The 14,850-nt window shown below is 42.0% G+C and overlaps 5 protein-coding genes across 5 annotated transcripts; 1 reads left to right on the top strand and 4 right to left on the bottom strand.

Moving 5' to 3' along the window:
- Positions 1 to 679: 679 nt before the first annotated feature.
- Positions 680 to 1,393, bottom strand: BYT42DRAFT_504977 (transcription regulator HTH, apses-type DNA-binding domain-containing protein; the record flags this gene model as incomplete). The annotated part of the gene is made up of 2 exons (XM_051564998.1): positions 680 to 906; positions 1,111 to 1,393. Coding segments are annotated over 2 exons (510 nt in total), but the record flags the coding sequence as incomplete, so codon positions are not given.
- A 3,139-nt stretch (positions 1,394 to 4,532) lies between these two features.
- BYT42DRAFT_587459 (uncharacterized protein) lies at positions 4,533 to 6,671 on the bottom strand. Its single transcript, XM_051570172.1, has 12 exons — positions 6,346 to 6,671; positions 6,203 to 6,274; positions 6,018 to 6,138; positions 5,890 to 5,949; positions 5,783 to 5,828; positions 5,611 to 5,712; positions 5,503 to 5,542; positions 5,379 to 5,430; positions 5,203 to 5,282; positions 5,013 to 5,113; positions 4,860 to 4,944; positions 4,533 to 4,766 (listed from the first exon to the last, which is right to left on the bottom strand). The coding sequence occupies exons 1-12, from the start codon at positions 6,452 to 6,454 to the stop codon at positions 4,600 to 4,602; spliced, it is 1,035 nt and encodes a 344-aa protein (XP_051418793.1). The 5' UTR covers positions 6,455 to 6,671; the 3' UTR covers positions 4,533 to 4,599.
- Positions 6,672 to 6,802: 131 nt separating this feature from the next.
- Positions 6,803 to 7,685, bottom strand: BYT42DRAFT_618175 (thymidylate kinase-domain-containing protein; the record flags this gene model as incomplete). The annotated part of the gene is made up of 5 exons (XM_051572251.1): positions 6,803 to 6,919; positions 6,988 to 7,176; positions 7,240 to 7,327; positions 7,388 to 7,496; positions 7,556 to 7,685. 5 exons carry the CDS (start codon positions 7,683 to 7,685, stop codon positions 6,803 to 6,805), a joined length of 633 nt encoding a protein of 210 aa, XP_051418792.1.
- A 1,723-nt stretch (positions 7,686 to 9,408) lies between these two features.
- On the top strand, positions 9,409 to 11,279 carry BYT42DRAFT_522700 (enolase). The gene is made up of 3 exons (XM_051565296.1): positions 9,409 to 9,689; positions 9,812 to 10,501; positions 10,594 to 11,279. Exons 1-3 carry the CDS (start codon positions 9,509 to 9,511, stop codon positions 11,031 to 11,033), a joined length of 1,311 nt encoding a protein of 436 aa, XP_051418791.1. The 5' UTR covers positions 9,409 to 9,508; the 3' UTR covers positions 11,034 to 11,279.
- Positions 11,280 to 12,941: 1,662 nt separating this feature from the next.
- Positions 12,942 to 14,290, bottom strand: BYT42DRAFT_608408 (ribonuclease H-like domain-containing protein; the record flags this gene model as incomplete). Its single annotated transcript, XM_051571199.1, has 6 exons — positions 14,194 to 14,290; positions 14,040 to 14,137; positions 13,793 to 13,981; positions 13,516 to 13,709; positions 13,190 to 13,428; positions 12,942 to 13,133 (listed from the first exon to the last, which is right to left on the bottom strand). Exons 1-6 carry the CDS (start codon positions 14,242 to 14,244, stop codon positions 12,942 to 12,944), a joined length of 963 nt encoding a protein of 320 aa, XP_051418790.1. The 5' UTR covers positions 14,245 to 14,290.
- Between the last annotated feature and the right edge of the window lie 560 nt (positions 14,291 to 14,850).

Genomic DNA, 14,850 nt, shown 5'->3' with positions numbered 1-14,850 from the left:
GATTCGAACCATACGGTAGAGTAGATGGATGAAATGCATTGAAGGATTTCAATGATCCGACTTGGTTGGCTTGATTCTCGGGTGGCGGACTGCTTGGGAAATCGATGCGACTGAGGGCCGACTTGTCGCGTGCTTCCAGTTTCGCGGGCGGACTGTATTCAATTTTGTCGATTTCACATGATGAGGTTTTCCGAGACAGGTTGCCAAATTGGTCGTACTGCGGTGATTCGTGGAATGACACGGAGTGATCGTCCATATTCTCAGGCGGATACATACTCGAAGTGGCGGGGACACTGTAAGGTGGATAACCCTGAGAGGACATACTGCCATAGGATCGCGGTGGGGCCGGGCCAGAACGGTAATCGTAAGGATTGTTCATCAGATAAGGATCATGTTCTTCACCGGGAATCATAGGCGTGATCGTACCAGGAACGGGACTACAACTCCCGCTCTGCAAACTGGTGTGCTGTGATCGGATGACCATTTGATCCTGTTGTTGCGAAGTAGTGATGCTAGGCAGTGATTGGTATGGCGATCGTTCCCATGGTTGAACTTGAAAGGGCGCGTATCCTTCGGGCCGGTAGTGAAAGGGATTTGGGTTTCTGGAGGACGAGGCCATACTGGAACCGGACATCATCATGGACATGGAACCGGAGGCAGGATTGAGAGCTGAACTGCACAAGAACACGGAAGGATCTTCCACGAAAAGAGGATATAGAATGTCGACGATCTTGAATTTGGTAGCCAGGTCCTTTGCACGGGCAAAAGTGATCCACACGCCCTTCAAATGCATCGCACCGACTTTGACGACCACTCGACCTTTTTCGTTTTTGAGAATGCCATCTCGTTTGCCACGGGACATGCCCACAACATTGAGCAGCTTGGTACCATTAATCATGTCATTATCTGAAATGATGGACCGCCATGGACGAGATTGGGAACAAGTAAGGAGCCGAGTGAGATAACGGAATATAGAAGAAAAAAGGCAGAAGGAGATTGTTTTTTAAAGTTAATACTGGGTAAATCATGGCGGAAACGGCAGTCTTTTTTTTGTTTGTTTTGTTTGTTTTTTTTGAAAAAAAAAAAAAAAAAAAAAAGAGTTGGATTTACCTTTACGACGAGCGACACAGACGCTCTTGGCATCGACTTGATAGCAGAGAGTACCTTCGTCTTCCCAAACGGTGGTGCTTAATTTTGGTCGTTGAATGGGAGAGGACATATTGGGTGGATGAACCACGGAAGATGATGAGCAAGGGCCAAAAGGTGAAAGACCATTGGTTCCTGAAGCGTAACCAGGGCGGGAAAGTGCGCCTCCGGCCACCCCTGTGACGGTTGGCGGCGGAAGAGGGGGTGGGCTTGAGTTCCAGGAGAGACCAGGTGATGACCAAACCATGGCGGATGAAGTCGCGGTAGTGGATGCGTAATCATTTGGGTGGGGGAGACCCATATTATCATGGTGGTAATGTGTCGTGCTTAGACCAGCCGAATGCGAGGGCAATGCAGAGTGATACGGGGTCGAGCCAGAGGACCGAGCATCAGAAAAAGCACTAGACCGGTATTGATTGTAATGAGAAGCATGAAATGAGTGATGGTCAGACGATGGTGCTGGTGGCATGACGTAAGGTGAAGTGGAATTGTACAGATTATTTTGGTAGAGGCTTTCCATGACGGTAGATTATGGATGGATACGAAGAGAAATTAGCGGTACAGAAAGAAGCGAGATGGGTAAAAAAAAAAAAAGCGACAAATTGAGGCACGCTGATATTGGAACCAGATAAGTAATAAAAAGTGAAAAAAAGGGGGGACTTGATCAACAACCAAAGGACGAGTGCGTAGGTTTTTGATTCTTTGATGTTTTCCAGATATGTATAATCTGCGCCAAAAAAAAAAGAGAAAGAGTACAGCATTAGATAATCAGATGTAGCATTTTTTTCATGCAAAGTTTTTTACCTTTTGGAATAATAAGATGACTTGAATAGTGCTTTGCAGTGTTTTTTTTCTTCTTGTCACCGAAAATAAAGCGGACCCACTAAATTAAAAAGATTGGAAAACCCAAAGTGCAGATAAAAGAAGAAGAGGAAAAAGTCGATGAGTTGGCTTTTTCGGAAAAGAAACCGTGTAATATATAAGAGAATTAATGGAGGAGGTGAAAGAAGAAGAGAAAGATGGCAAGATGGTCTGATTCGGTTTGTTTAAAAAACTTTGGTGGCAAATAAAAAAAAAAAAAAAAAAAAAGTTCACCAGCCAAGCGTGTAGAGTAAAAGAGGAAGGGAGAAAAAAAAGGGAATAAATGATGATGTTGACGATGATGGTGACGATGATGATATGGTTGTTTTTGTTGATGATGTTAATGTGAATGATGCTACTAACCTAGAGTGATTTGATTGTATGTCTGTTTATTGTTTATGCTGCAAGGTGGTTGAGTTTACCTGCATATATTTATATAGATCCCATAAAAAAAAAAAAAAAACTCCAACATCGCCTTTGGGCGGAAGCAACAGGTTTTCGTCCCGCTTTACCATATTTGTTTCCATACAAATAGAAGTGGTAGTTTGGCTATTCATCATCTAGAAGCATCTGTTGCTATGCCAAGTTGCTTCGATGATTACTTTTGTTGCTTATCTCAGGATGCTTTGAATATCAACTATTTACTTCTTGGTCCGAACCCGTTCAAAAGATTGAATAATGATTTGTAGTGTGATGATGTCTCTCACCCCAAAACGGATTTCCCCCGAAAAAAAAAAGGCACCCCCTTGTCTCCCCACGCCGTTTTTCTTATCCCCTTGGCTATCTTCTTTTTTTTTTCTTTTTCCCTCTTGTTCTCTCAGTTTCTCATCTCTATCCCTTGGCTTTGCCTCCTGTGTTTCTCAGTCACACGCCGTTTCTTTTTTCTCTCTATTCGCCCCGACTGAACAAAATAACCCCCCCCCTCCCCCCCAAATTTTCTCTTCTCTAAAAAGAAGTAGTCTCCTGTTACCTTGGAGATGAAACAATTCTTCATGAGATTTCTCAAGTGAACTGAATGAATTAAAATGCAACCAACAAAATTTGTGCGTGAATCTTCATCATCTTTGTAATTTACTATTTCTCCCTTCCCGTCATGATAAGAGTATCTATTGATGTCACCATATGTGCTACAGTATATTAAAAAAAAAACAAGATCGACAGAATAATGAATGGAGAAGAATTGTTTGTACGTTTTTGTTGAGAAGTGCTTCAAACACAAAGTGCTTCATCCTGGGGCAACTCTGGGAAAAAAAACAGTCCACCTTCTTGGTGCCATAAGAGGAATAGCCCACAAGAAAGAGAAAAAAAAATTCCGTCTCGAGTTGAGATCTCGTGAACAACAAACATTTATTTTGCCTAAACTTTATGAACGACCCAACTCAACTGGCGCGGGACAGTCTAAAAGAAAAAAGAAAAACCACAGTGGCTGAACATGGTTGTGTCTAAAAACAACTTTCAACCTTGCCTTTTTTTTATATATTTTATTTTTCCCTTTGATTTGGGCTTTCGCCGACGTTACTTTTTTAACTCTAATCACCGATGATGTATTACCAGTTAATCTCATCGCTTGTCTATTTACATGTCAATAAAACTGAGGAAGATTACGTGTCAAAAGATCCAAGAGGGAATCAATGTCACAATAATCATGATGAAAAGTAAATAAAGGCAAGTGATATTAACGTGAGTGACACAGAGAATTTTTTACTTTCACTCTTTTTGAAAGCTGCAATGCAATGCAATGCCATCAGGAAAAGAAAGAAGAGTCTTTTTTTTTGTTATTTATTTTAGATACAACCTGGATTTTTACCCAATTGGCCACACTGGGTTTCTTCATCATTCCTTATAAGACGTTCGATTAGATTTTCCGTGTTACAACATGATTCTGGTAAACTAAGAAAAAACCAACAAAAAAAAGTGACGCGGAATAAGGATTGAGTTCGAAGCACTTCCGAAGCACCTCAGGGTGTGTCACTCAGCCTGCCGCGTCATGGCGGGAAGAGGATTAAGGGGAAAACGGGAAAAAAAGCCCAACAAGCCCATCCTTGTCACAGGATTATGACTACGCAATGATGATGACAAATTATTCAAAGAGAATGGAAGGATGATTCCGACCTTTTTTTTTTTGTAGTGCTTATCAGGTTCCATCAATCTATCATTGACAGATCAACCTTTTCATAAAAAGAAAAAATGCTTCACTAGAGCAAACAAAAAATTATAAGAAAAATAAACAGCAAAACGGAAAAAGAGTTCCTTCACTTTCATTGGTGCTCTTTGTTTATGTGAATAACTGGACCATTTTTGCCAAGAGTTGGAAATAGACAAACCACAAGCCAGATTTCGCGTAGCAAGAAGGAGCAAAAGGGGAGACTCGGAAAGAAACCAAATATTGACATCTCTACAACGGTTTAGATGGGAAACGGATATTGAATTCATCTGTCAAGGCATTATTACCTAAAATGAATCACACTTCTGGAAATGGTGATATTGAAAAAAAAAAAAAAACCAATTCTAAAAAAAATAGACATCGAAAACATCCGCTCATAGAGACCATTTTCTGGTTATATGTTTATTTACCATGGTAACTTTTTTTCTTCACAGATCCAACATTTGTACACGATCATCCAACTCCTCCAACTCTTCCTTTGACGGCATTTCAGAAGATTGGTCTTCATTCGCCACAACATCTCCTGTTTTGATTCCAACGTATCTTAATATCTCGTCCAAACAGGTCGGTAACGTGAAATCCGCGATTTCAATATCTTTGGGAAGTGTCACATCGTACGGTTAGCGTTCTTTTTTTTTTTTTTTTTTTTTTTTTTTTTTGGCTCGACGAGCCCTGAATGGCAACTTACTTGCAGAGATTGTGTCGCAACCCATACGAGGATCACGTATAATGGTACCCTTTGGTTCACCCGACACTGCCCAATTAGCCATATGCTTAACAAAAATAAAACTCATGTCAGTCCATCCTGTCCATAGCGTATCTTCATTTACCCTTCTCTTACGTTAATCATCCAAGCGCGTTTATGTTCTCCTTCAACCAACGTGATCGAATGAGCACTATCCGCAATAGCAACAGCTCCCACTCGCTCTTTCACAAAGTCGACTAATAAAGAATTGTTGGTTAATTGAGAATAAAAAAAAATGTGACACTCGTTCCTGAGTTATTTGTCACTTTGACATTGTCGTACGTACAGTGTTTGTTGAGAATTTCTGTAAAACAATATCCTCCCCAACCAAGGGCAATGACATTCACAGTTTTGGCTTTGGATGATCTTTACAAAAAAAAAAAAAAAAAAAGTGGTGCAAATGCATGTAAGTTTAAAAAAAAAAAACAGAGTTGACGAGCACAGCAGTGTGGATGATCCAACCTGACAAATTGTTCAAACACATATTGACAGTGTTCCTCCGGACCGCTGTTTTCTGTTGCAGCATGCAATGCGAGTAAATGAATTATGTCGATAGGAGTCAATAGCATATTACGATAAAAATTACCTGGAATAATCTCAAATGGTGTATTGGAAAGTACGCGGTCCTAAAAAAGCAACGATCAGTCACCACCTTTTTTTTTTTCCTCGACACGGTTTTCATCGTTCAAACTACATGAGGGGCATTGTCGTAAAAGAATAAACCGTTCGGATTGAAGATAATGACTTCAAACCCTTCACTCTGGGCCAACTTTGAAATCTCAATCATAGATCCGCGCTATCATCAGTGGCAGGCAAAAATAAGACACGCATGTCATTTTCACACCGTTATCGTCACTTTCACCTACTTCCACATTTTCATCGCACATGATACGGCGACTCCATTGACCAATGCTATGAGAGACCACGTGAGTTATCCACCGCAATGTTTACTTGTTACTGCATTCGCACTTACCGCGTCTTGATACCGGGAATAAGAAGCAACAATTTATCTGTGGTCGTGAGTGCATTCGGCCTAGAAGAAAAAAGAATAAGCCCATAAGCCCATATTCTCACTTACATACACCTCACTCCCCAACTCACGTCATGTAAACATAAGTGTATTTGTCGTTTTTAGCAGGATCAGCGCCTACAGGGACAATAGTTTTTTGGAAATTCAAAGGACTTTGCTGAAGTCGTTCTTCCACCATGTCACCAATCAGTTCTGTTGACAAAGACGTATCATTCCGTGAGCCCATGCATGTATCATCATGTCGTTTTGTACTGACCAATAAAAGCTTCGTAGCGTGCTTCATTGTAAGGGCGATTCTTGTAGAGGAACTCGAAATCATACGGTGTACCTGAAATAGATCCATGAACATGACGCACCACCGGCGATCGGCCGTTCCTCTCGGTGTCAAGCACCACTTACCCTCTTCTTTATGTCTGATCTCGTGATTCTCATTGACGATATAGCCAAAGTCTTCCAGTTTATCAGGAATAGGCGGCAACTCTTCTTTTACTTTTCTGCGTCGGTACATGATCGCAACGAATGATGTTCAATTCTTTTTTTCAACTCTTCGCTGTCAGAAACCCTCTCCAATTTTTAACGGTGTGTGCGCTCCAGCCAATAAAATGGCTTCATCTTGCATTTTCATTGTCGTCTGCGTTTGCCACTGAAAAATGAGGCCCGGCCTTCCTTTATCCTCCTCGTGACTTGAAAATATTTCACCCTGTCCTCTTTCCCAAACTACATGCATCTCTGTTGCTTGCATTTTACTTGAATGATATGGATAAAGATGTCAATAAATATGTATTAAATAAAAGGGCCAAAAGAGACTGGATATTCCAACAATCCAACATGGTCTAGTCAACGATCATCAACCCGTTCATGCTTTCCACAGGTCGAACCGCAAATCTTCCAAGGTGCTAGCCTGCATTTTGGATTGAATAGCATCCCACATGGCTTCATGCACTTTATCCATGGACTCTGAAGCATCAATGACCTTTTTTTCACGTATCAAGTCAAACGTTATTGCTTTTTTTTCCCGGCCATGGTGTTGCTCGCGCTTACCTTCCATGAACTCTCCATCAGTTGGCCAAATTTTTGACGCACAATGATCTGCAATTCTCGCTTTTCATAACGTTCATCACCAAAACCGCCGCGTCGTTCGGCTTCTTCAATAGGAAGGTCAAGGAATAGTACAACATCCGGTGTCAGCAAACCCACATCCGGTTGTTTGCACCAATCAAGACTCAGTCCCTAGTTGGTTGCAACAAGCGCGTCAATTTTTGGAACATGCTACTTGGTCAGTGTGGACGTTACCTTGGCTGCAGAGAAAGCAACACCTGAAAAAGCATAACGATCCACTACAAGATTAGTACCCGAATTTAACAGAGAGGTCATGGTATCACTATGGATACAATAATATGAGTCACTCTGCCAAGTATCGCACTCAAGCTAAGAAATCTACATGGCTTCCCATCGGTTGGCTGAAAATAAAAGATGAATAGCATGGTCGTCCAAATGCTGTGTTTGTTTTAGATAGCCGTCAATCATTTGTCCCGTCTGCGTTGTACGATCTAGCGTCCTTTATTAGGAACAGGCAACCTCACGGCATGAAAGTAACGAGATGTCAAACCTGGGAATTTAAGTAGTTCGGTCCCGAGCTGTTCACCGCGCATTCGTTGAACTAACCGTTCACATTGAGTTGATTTCCCTGCCCGATCGCATCCTTCGACGACAATAAATAATCCACGTCGAGTGGTCATGGTGAAACACGTAAAATTATAACAACAAGGAACGCAAAGCGACAGCAGCAATAATTTTTTCAATTTTTTCGGTCCAATTAATCGCGGCATGATATAATTTGTTCTTAAGCTTTCCCAGTAAGCGTTTATATTCTCATAAAGCATGCTATCTCATATATGTATGTACGAGGCTCAGCGACGTTCTATGGTGCTTTCACCGTCAAACGCACCAAACGTTTACCGGCAAATAAGAATGTTGCAAAAACAGGACGTATAAAAAATGCTCCAGCCGGATTTTTGTATGCTTCTTGCATTATCGTTTTGCAGCTGATTGTTGGGCTTCACCATTCGGATGCAAAAGTTCACCTTTTACCGTTCTCACTCACCTTCTTACTGTGCAACTTAATGCTTCTGATCAAATTCCCCGAAATTGACCGGTTAATGGCGTTGTAATAAATAAAAAGGTCTATAAAATAGTTATCCATCGTGTCTATCCAAAGTTCTTTCTTTCCCCCGACCTCCGCCATATCTTCTGGAAACTAACACAGATGAGATCAAGACCGTTGATGCTATAAAAAAATAAACTTGTATAATAATGATTTCATATGGTCGTTTATCAACACCGACCAACGAAGGGCACCGGCGCGTGTGTACTACTGCATTGCATAGCATTGTGTAGTCCATGCTGGCCTACTTGATTAGTTCTTCCGGTTAGCAAAGGTCGTCCGAGAAGTTTACAGGTACGCTAACTTATATATGCTATACGCTATATGCTATTTTTCCATATTTTGGTCCGTTTGACTACATAATTTGAATCGTTCATAACTCGCCTCTTCATTTTTTCGTCATTTGAGTGATTTTGTGACTTGAAGTTGGAATAAACTGTAGATTGTCGCGATTTCACAAATATGAAACAAATCGATGCCACGATTTTTTTTTCGATTTAAAGAAAAAGCTCACACATTGTAATTCTTCAAACAAACGGACAATGGCTGGGAAAAAAATGACAAGATAAGCATTCTCAAATCAGGCAAGTCTTCCCAGTGATGGATAATCTCAAGTATCAACAAGTTCATCGATATTATGTAAGTTGACAAGTGCCAATGTGATTGAAAAAATTTACAGCCGAAACGAACACGAAGCGAGGGGCTCCACTGAACACACCACGCGTGAAATTTAACCGTTCCAATAGCAACAGTGAATGGCCGTAGAAGCTTATACTATTGGATGAAGTGGTTTCTAGTGTTAAAGCTGGAAAATACCTAAGAGATCATCAAAGATTGATCAGCCCTTTTTTTTTTCCAACCTTCTGAGTTATTTTCGGATCTTATCGCTTATCGACCAGCCAGTTGATAAATTTTTTTTCCAAATCCATGGCAGAAAAAAAGAAGCTCCCAAGTCCGCTCATTGGATGATCTCATAAATTTTTTTTTTGCTTTTCGTTTCTGCGCATGAAAACAATCAGCTCATGTGCGACGAATTCATTCAGAAATCCCATGTCTATTATTGTGGCGGTTTCGCTAATTGTTTTGTTACTGAAAGCAGCCATTGGAACGACGCATTGATATGTAATGGTAAGCTGTCATGGCAATGGGTGATAAACGCTGCTTATCTATACGTGGCAATCGTTACACAACGCTTCTTCAAGCTGCGCATGGCGCGTGACAACATCTCCCATCGATACGCCAAAGTTTCTTTTTTTTTTTTTAATTACAGCATGGGTCTTACTACGACAAAAAAGTGACTGGGCTTGATCGATAAGTTGCATATTTAAATGCATTCAAGTTTCATTCACTATCGAGTTTTTTTTTCTCTTTCTTTTCACATCAAAAAAATCATCCATCATGTCTGTCTCCAAGGTTCACGCTCGTCAAATCTACGATTCCCGTGGTAACCCCACCGTCGAAGTTGAGGTCACCACTGGCAAGGGTGTCTTCCGTGCCGCCGTTCCCTCCGGTGCTTCCACCGGTATTCACGAAGCTCTTGAACTCCGTGATAACGTCAAGGGTGACTACATGGGCAAAGGTAAGCTTGCCGGGAAGAACTGGGAAAGACGCGGAAATATAGGCGTCGGCATTTTTTTTCTCTTTTTTTTTTTTTTTTTTGCTAATCGACTGCTTTTTTTTGACATGAAATGATTTGATTAGGTGTGCTCAAGGCTGTTGAGAACGTGAACAAGCAAATTGCTCAAGCTCTCATTGATGCCAAGATCCCCGTCACTGATCAGGCTGCCGTTGACAACTTCTTGTTGAAGTTGGATGGTACCAAGAACAAGTCCAAGCTCGGTGCCAACGCCATCCTCGGTGTTTCCCTTGCTGTTGCCAAGGCCGGTGCTGGCGAGAAGGGTGTTCCCCTCTACGTCCACTTTGCTGACATCTCCGGTTCCAAGAAGCCTTTCGTGCTCCCTGTCCCCGCTTTCAACGTTATCAACGGTGGTTCCCATGCTGGTAACAAGCTCGCCATGCAGGAATTCATGATTCTTCCAACGGGCGCCAAGTCCTTCTCTGAAGCCATGAAGATGGGTTCTGAAGTCTACCACAACTTGAAGAGCGTCATCAAGGCCAAGTACGGTCTTGATGCTACCAACGTCGGTGACGAAGGTGGTTTCGCCCCCAACATTCAAGACAGCAAGGAAGGTCTCGACTTGTTGATGTCTGCCATTGATAAGGCTGGCTACAAGGGTAAGATCAAGATCGGTATGGACTGTGCCGCTTCCGAATTCTACAAGGATGGCAAGTACGATTTGGACTTCAAGAACCCCAAGTCCGATCCTTCCACCTACTTGACTGGTCAACAGCTCGCTGACCTTTACAAGTCCTTCTCTGATAACTATCCCAGTAAGTTCTCTTTTAAACATGCATGACAAGAAAAAAGAGATGGTATGATGAATATCATGGTGTGATTGACCGTTTGTATTTGTATTATCTAGTCGTTTCCATTGAAGATGCTTTCGACCAGGATGACTGGGACAACTGGACTCACTTGGAAAACACCTCCGACTATCAGCTTGTTGGTGATGACTTGACTGTCACCAACCCTGAACGTATCAAGACTGCTGTCGAGAAGAAGGCTTGTAACGCTTTGTTGCTCAAGGTCAACCAGATCGGTACCGTCACCGAATCTATCCAGGCTGCTAAGGATTCTCAGGCTGCTGGTTGGGGTGTCATGGTCTCTCACCGTTCCGGTGAAACCGAAGACACCACCATTGCTGACCTTGTTGTCGGTCTCCGTACCGGTCAAATCAAGACTGGTGCTCCTTGCCGTTCTGAACGTTTGGCCAAGTACAACCAGCTTCTCCGTATCGAAGAAGAACTCGGTGCCAATGCCATCTACGCTGGTGAGAACTTCCGCAAGGCTCATGAAATGTAAATATGATAAAAAAATCTCGCCCCACCATCTTCTTTCATTCTAGTCGCATAAGGGGAAAAGCAAAAAAATAATCTTTTCTTTATTTTCCCCAAAATTTTAAATAAATAAGCATTACGTTATAAGCGCTGTAAAAAAGAAGGACCACGTCTTCAGATTAGATTATCGACGTCTTGTGGTTGAAAATGTTGACGATGTGAAAAAAGTCATCATGCCATCGCTCGGCTAGCTACATCACAATAAAGCGGGAGAAAAAAAAAAGATAGCGTGTTATTTTTCATTGGACGGCGGGGCGTTTCCCGCATTTGTTCCAGTGCAAAGCGTTATTCATTCCCCCATCATGCCTGGCATTGTGCAACTATGCTCGTCCCGGCGGAAACAGCTCCGACATTCAGAAGGCGGGTTTCTCCTATTCCTTTTGGTTTCAGATAATCAAACAATGACTGCTGTGGAGCATTGAGATACGTGGGTTGGACCAAACTACCCATCAGATAATGTGCATAATGAGGACCGCCAACCATTATTCTTAGTAAATATTTCACTGAATCCAAAATAACTTGATGGACCACCCCCCCCCGTGGTCAGATCCCGGCAAAAAACGACAAGTAAGGCCTACTCGACATTGTCACCTTTATAACGGACCGGCTGAGTGGCCGCATTTACACTCACGTACACGGCACGCTCTCTCACTAGCATCTGCCACCACTGATTAACCTAGTCTAGCAAAGCCATCAATTAAGAAAGCATGGAATCTGACCGAGAATACGTTTGAAACACACATGAGCAAGCTTCGTAAAGTCCAAAATAGGCAACCGCACTAGCTTGAACCCAAAAACATAGGTGCCCATTGAAATGTCGGCACCACAACAGAATAGTATCGGATTCAATCATATCGAGTATCCAGGATAACGTGTTTCCAACCAACCACTTCCATTATCGCCCCGCCTCCCCTTTTTTTGCATGAGCATCCCCGAAAATAATCCGCGCAACGGCAAGTGTGTCGTGGAAGCACACTTTTCTAGCTCTTCTCTTTCTTTCTTTTTGATGGCATTGAAAACAAGGGGGGTTCCAGGACGATGATGTTGGAAAATGGAATTCGTATAAACTGGTTGCCGGCCGGATAAGGAAAAAATGCTATCTGTAGGAGACGTCATAGCTACGAATGGCATGACGTTCAAAAAATCAAACGGTATCTTCCGGTGAACCAAGCGTTTATTGCTATCCTTCAACAGAGATAACTCACTGTCGCTGTATCTTCGTGCAGAAGCTGCTGCATATCTCGACTTCGGCGTAACACCAGGTACCTCGTTGATGTTTAACACACATAGCTTGACGTTGTCTGTAATTTTTGGCTTTCCACGGTTTACTAGTACGGTGCTATTGATTGCGCAGCTGAATGCTGACCATGTTCACTAGGGAAACCTGCGCCAACAACGGTGTCATATCCAATGTGCGCATAAGGCATTGAAGGGGCTTTCGATGTAGCAGCTTGCAATGATTTCAGGAGATGGAAATCAAACGAATAATAAAACAAAAGCGAGACATTATTCTACGAGTTGCTATGGCAGCATCAATGATTCGGTATACTTATCGAAACCCACTGAAGTCTCATTAAAATGGCAAAATTATAATCGATCCATTCATCGTCCGATTCAGTTAGTTTGAGATAAGAACGCAACTATTTGACAGCATTGTTATGATGCTAACAGAAATTATAAAAAGCGATATATCGAGGAACAACAACTGAAAATTTCTGCACGAAAATGTAGGATGAGACATGGATTTTCGACTAATGTGAGTGAACTGGAATGGAGATATCTGTTTATGCAAATGTATTTTACAAACAATGAGGGGAAAGACAAATGGAAGACCAACATGCCGCCAACCATGAATCCATGATGCAAAAAAAAACTATTCTTCGTCTTCATCTTCATCTTCGCTACTGCTGACTGGTTCTTGAATGGTGACGCTTTTCGACTTCTTTGTCTTTTGCTTTTTCATGGTCAAGTTTTTCATGTGAAGACCGTGACGCGCACCAAGAGCTTTCTCCCAATCATCTTTCACGCTTTTATACAAAGACATGGTAAACCGAGCATCTTCCACCTATGCAACCAGCTGTCAGCTGCTGTCACAAAGAGCGATAATATAGGCCTACTTACCGAAGAATGGCTTCCCGATTGAATAGTGATGTTGAGGATACGTTGCACCAACATTTTCAGACCCGGGGTTCTTCCTCCCACAAATTTGCGGAAAGGTTTATAACGTGATGTATCGCGGATAAACAAGCGAGGATGATCAAGCATCAAGGCTTGCAGATCGTTATACACTGCATGACCTATCAAAATACGATCTTTAATGATGTCCGCTACTGCCTTTTGTGCGTCTTGAAAGCTCATAGCTTTTTTTGAAAAAAGAAAAAAGAAAAAAAGACGAACATAATGATTAATACTGCATTACGTATAAAGCTTTTTATACCGTCACTTACCATCCACTAGATGCTCAGGTTTGATGCCACTGACAAATGTACGGTAATCCGTCACTTTCTCCTGCGGCTTGACATAGGTATCCAAGAGCACAGCTCCATTAAAATTCACCAAACTGACTCGCGCCAGTGCTGATTCCACACCCCCGGGACCGACGCCCACCATCTCACAATCGATGGCCACATACTTCCCAAGCCTAAAACCAGATCGAAGTTAGATTACTGTCCTGATTGCAGATCTCGAGTCAAAAGGAGTTGAGGATATTCCTTTTTTTCTTACTTTGCGTCTTTGCCTTTGGCCAAGTCCATTTTCTCCAATATGGCTTGTTTTCGTACTCGTTCCTCCTCTTTGGCATCGGAGGCGGAAGTTTTCTTGCCGTACGCTTTGTTCAAAGTTTCCTCGTCAATGTCCTCACCGAACCATAATTCATCTTTCTTGGGTATCGCAACATCCTGTTTCGTCGTAGTACTAGCATAAACAGATCAGCAATTGATCTTGCAACATCTTGGGAAGAATCTTCACTTACTCTGTTTTACTCTTCTTTACCACTGTCGTAGTGGTTGTCGTACTGGCTTTGCGTTTGCCAGTGGTCTTCTTGGTCGATGAAGACGTAGCTTTAATCGTCTGTGCAAACGTTTAGTAGCTATTCTTAATCCAACTCTACTTGTTTGCAGACTTACAGGTAAAAGCTTCTTCCAATTCGATGACGGTGCCTGTTTGATAGTCTTCATGATCGATCGAAAGAACAAACTATTACCGCTTCCCGAAAATTTTTTGTCACTGCAACAGACACAAAAAGTCGCTTGTTACAATGCCGAAAATGGAAATCACACTTCAAACTCAGCCATACTTGCCGCTTACTCAAGAAATATCATTCGGAAGCATGGCACTCAAATTTTTTAAATACCTAATCGTCTCAATAGAGCGGTTATTCATCTTTGGGATATCGTTTATCATTTCAAATTTGATTGAGCAGTGTTTTATTTTCAGAACACTTCGTTTATATGATTTTTTTACACCCAAGGAGATGCTTTGTGTGTGAGATGACCGGTCTACCGGACGGCCATTACGTGCCAGACGAAATCCAGGTTGCAGGAAATTGGTGCACATTATTCGAGCATGGACGAAATGACTTTATAGTCTACCCGAGATACAAATAATTACATTACACCAGCAGATTGGGTGGTGAAAATATGCAACACCATGCAGGATGCACCGGAGCTGCTCTTATTTCGCAAGACCGCATAACGTAAGCCTCAACGGTTGCAGCATTCTCCCTGAACGTATATTATATATTTGTTCGCTTACCAGTCATTACCTAAAGTATGGCAAGGAAT

Source organism: Radiomyces spectabilis, assembly GCF_025331425.1.
Source record: "Radiomyces spectabilis strain NRRL 2753 chromosome Unknown BYT42scaffold_16, whole genome shotgun sequence".
NCBI classification, from domain to species: Eukaryota; Fungi; Mucoromycota; class Mucoromycetes; order Mucorales; family Radiomycetaceae; genus Radiomyces; species Radiomyces spectabilis.
This window is presented reverse-complemented; position numbering and strand designations above follow the sequence as displayed.

Coding starts and splice junctions, on each gene's coding strand:
- BYT42DRAFT_587459 (XM_051570172.1), bottom strand. CDS start 6,454: ATGTACCGACGCAGAAAAGTAAAAGAAGAGTTGCCGCCTATTCCTGAT. Junction 6,139..6,202: donor ACGCTACGAAGCTTTTATTG/GTCAGTACAAAA, acceptor CTTTGTCAACAG/AACTGATTGGTGACATGGTG. Junction 5,114..5,202: donor AGAAATTCTCAACAAACACT/GTACGTACGACA, acceptor ATTCTTTATTAG/TCGACTTTGTGAAAGAGCGA.
- BYT42DRAFT_522700 (XM_051565296.1), top strand. CDS start 9,509: ATGTCTGTCTCCAAGGTTCACGCTCGTCAAATCTACGATTCCCGTGGT. Junction 9,690..9,811: donor GGGTGACTACATGGGCAAAG/GTAAGCTTGCCG, acceptor TGATTTGATTAG/GTGTGCTCAAGGCTGTTGAG. Junction 10,502..10,593: donor CTTCTCTGATAACTATCCCA/GTAAGTTCTCTT, acceptor TGTATTATCTAG/TCGTTTCCATTGAAGATGCT.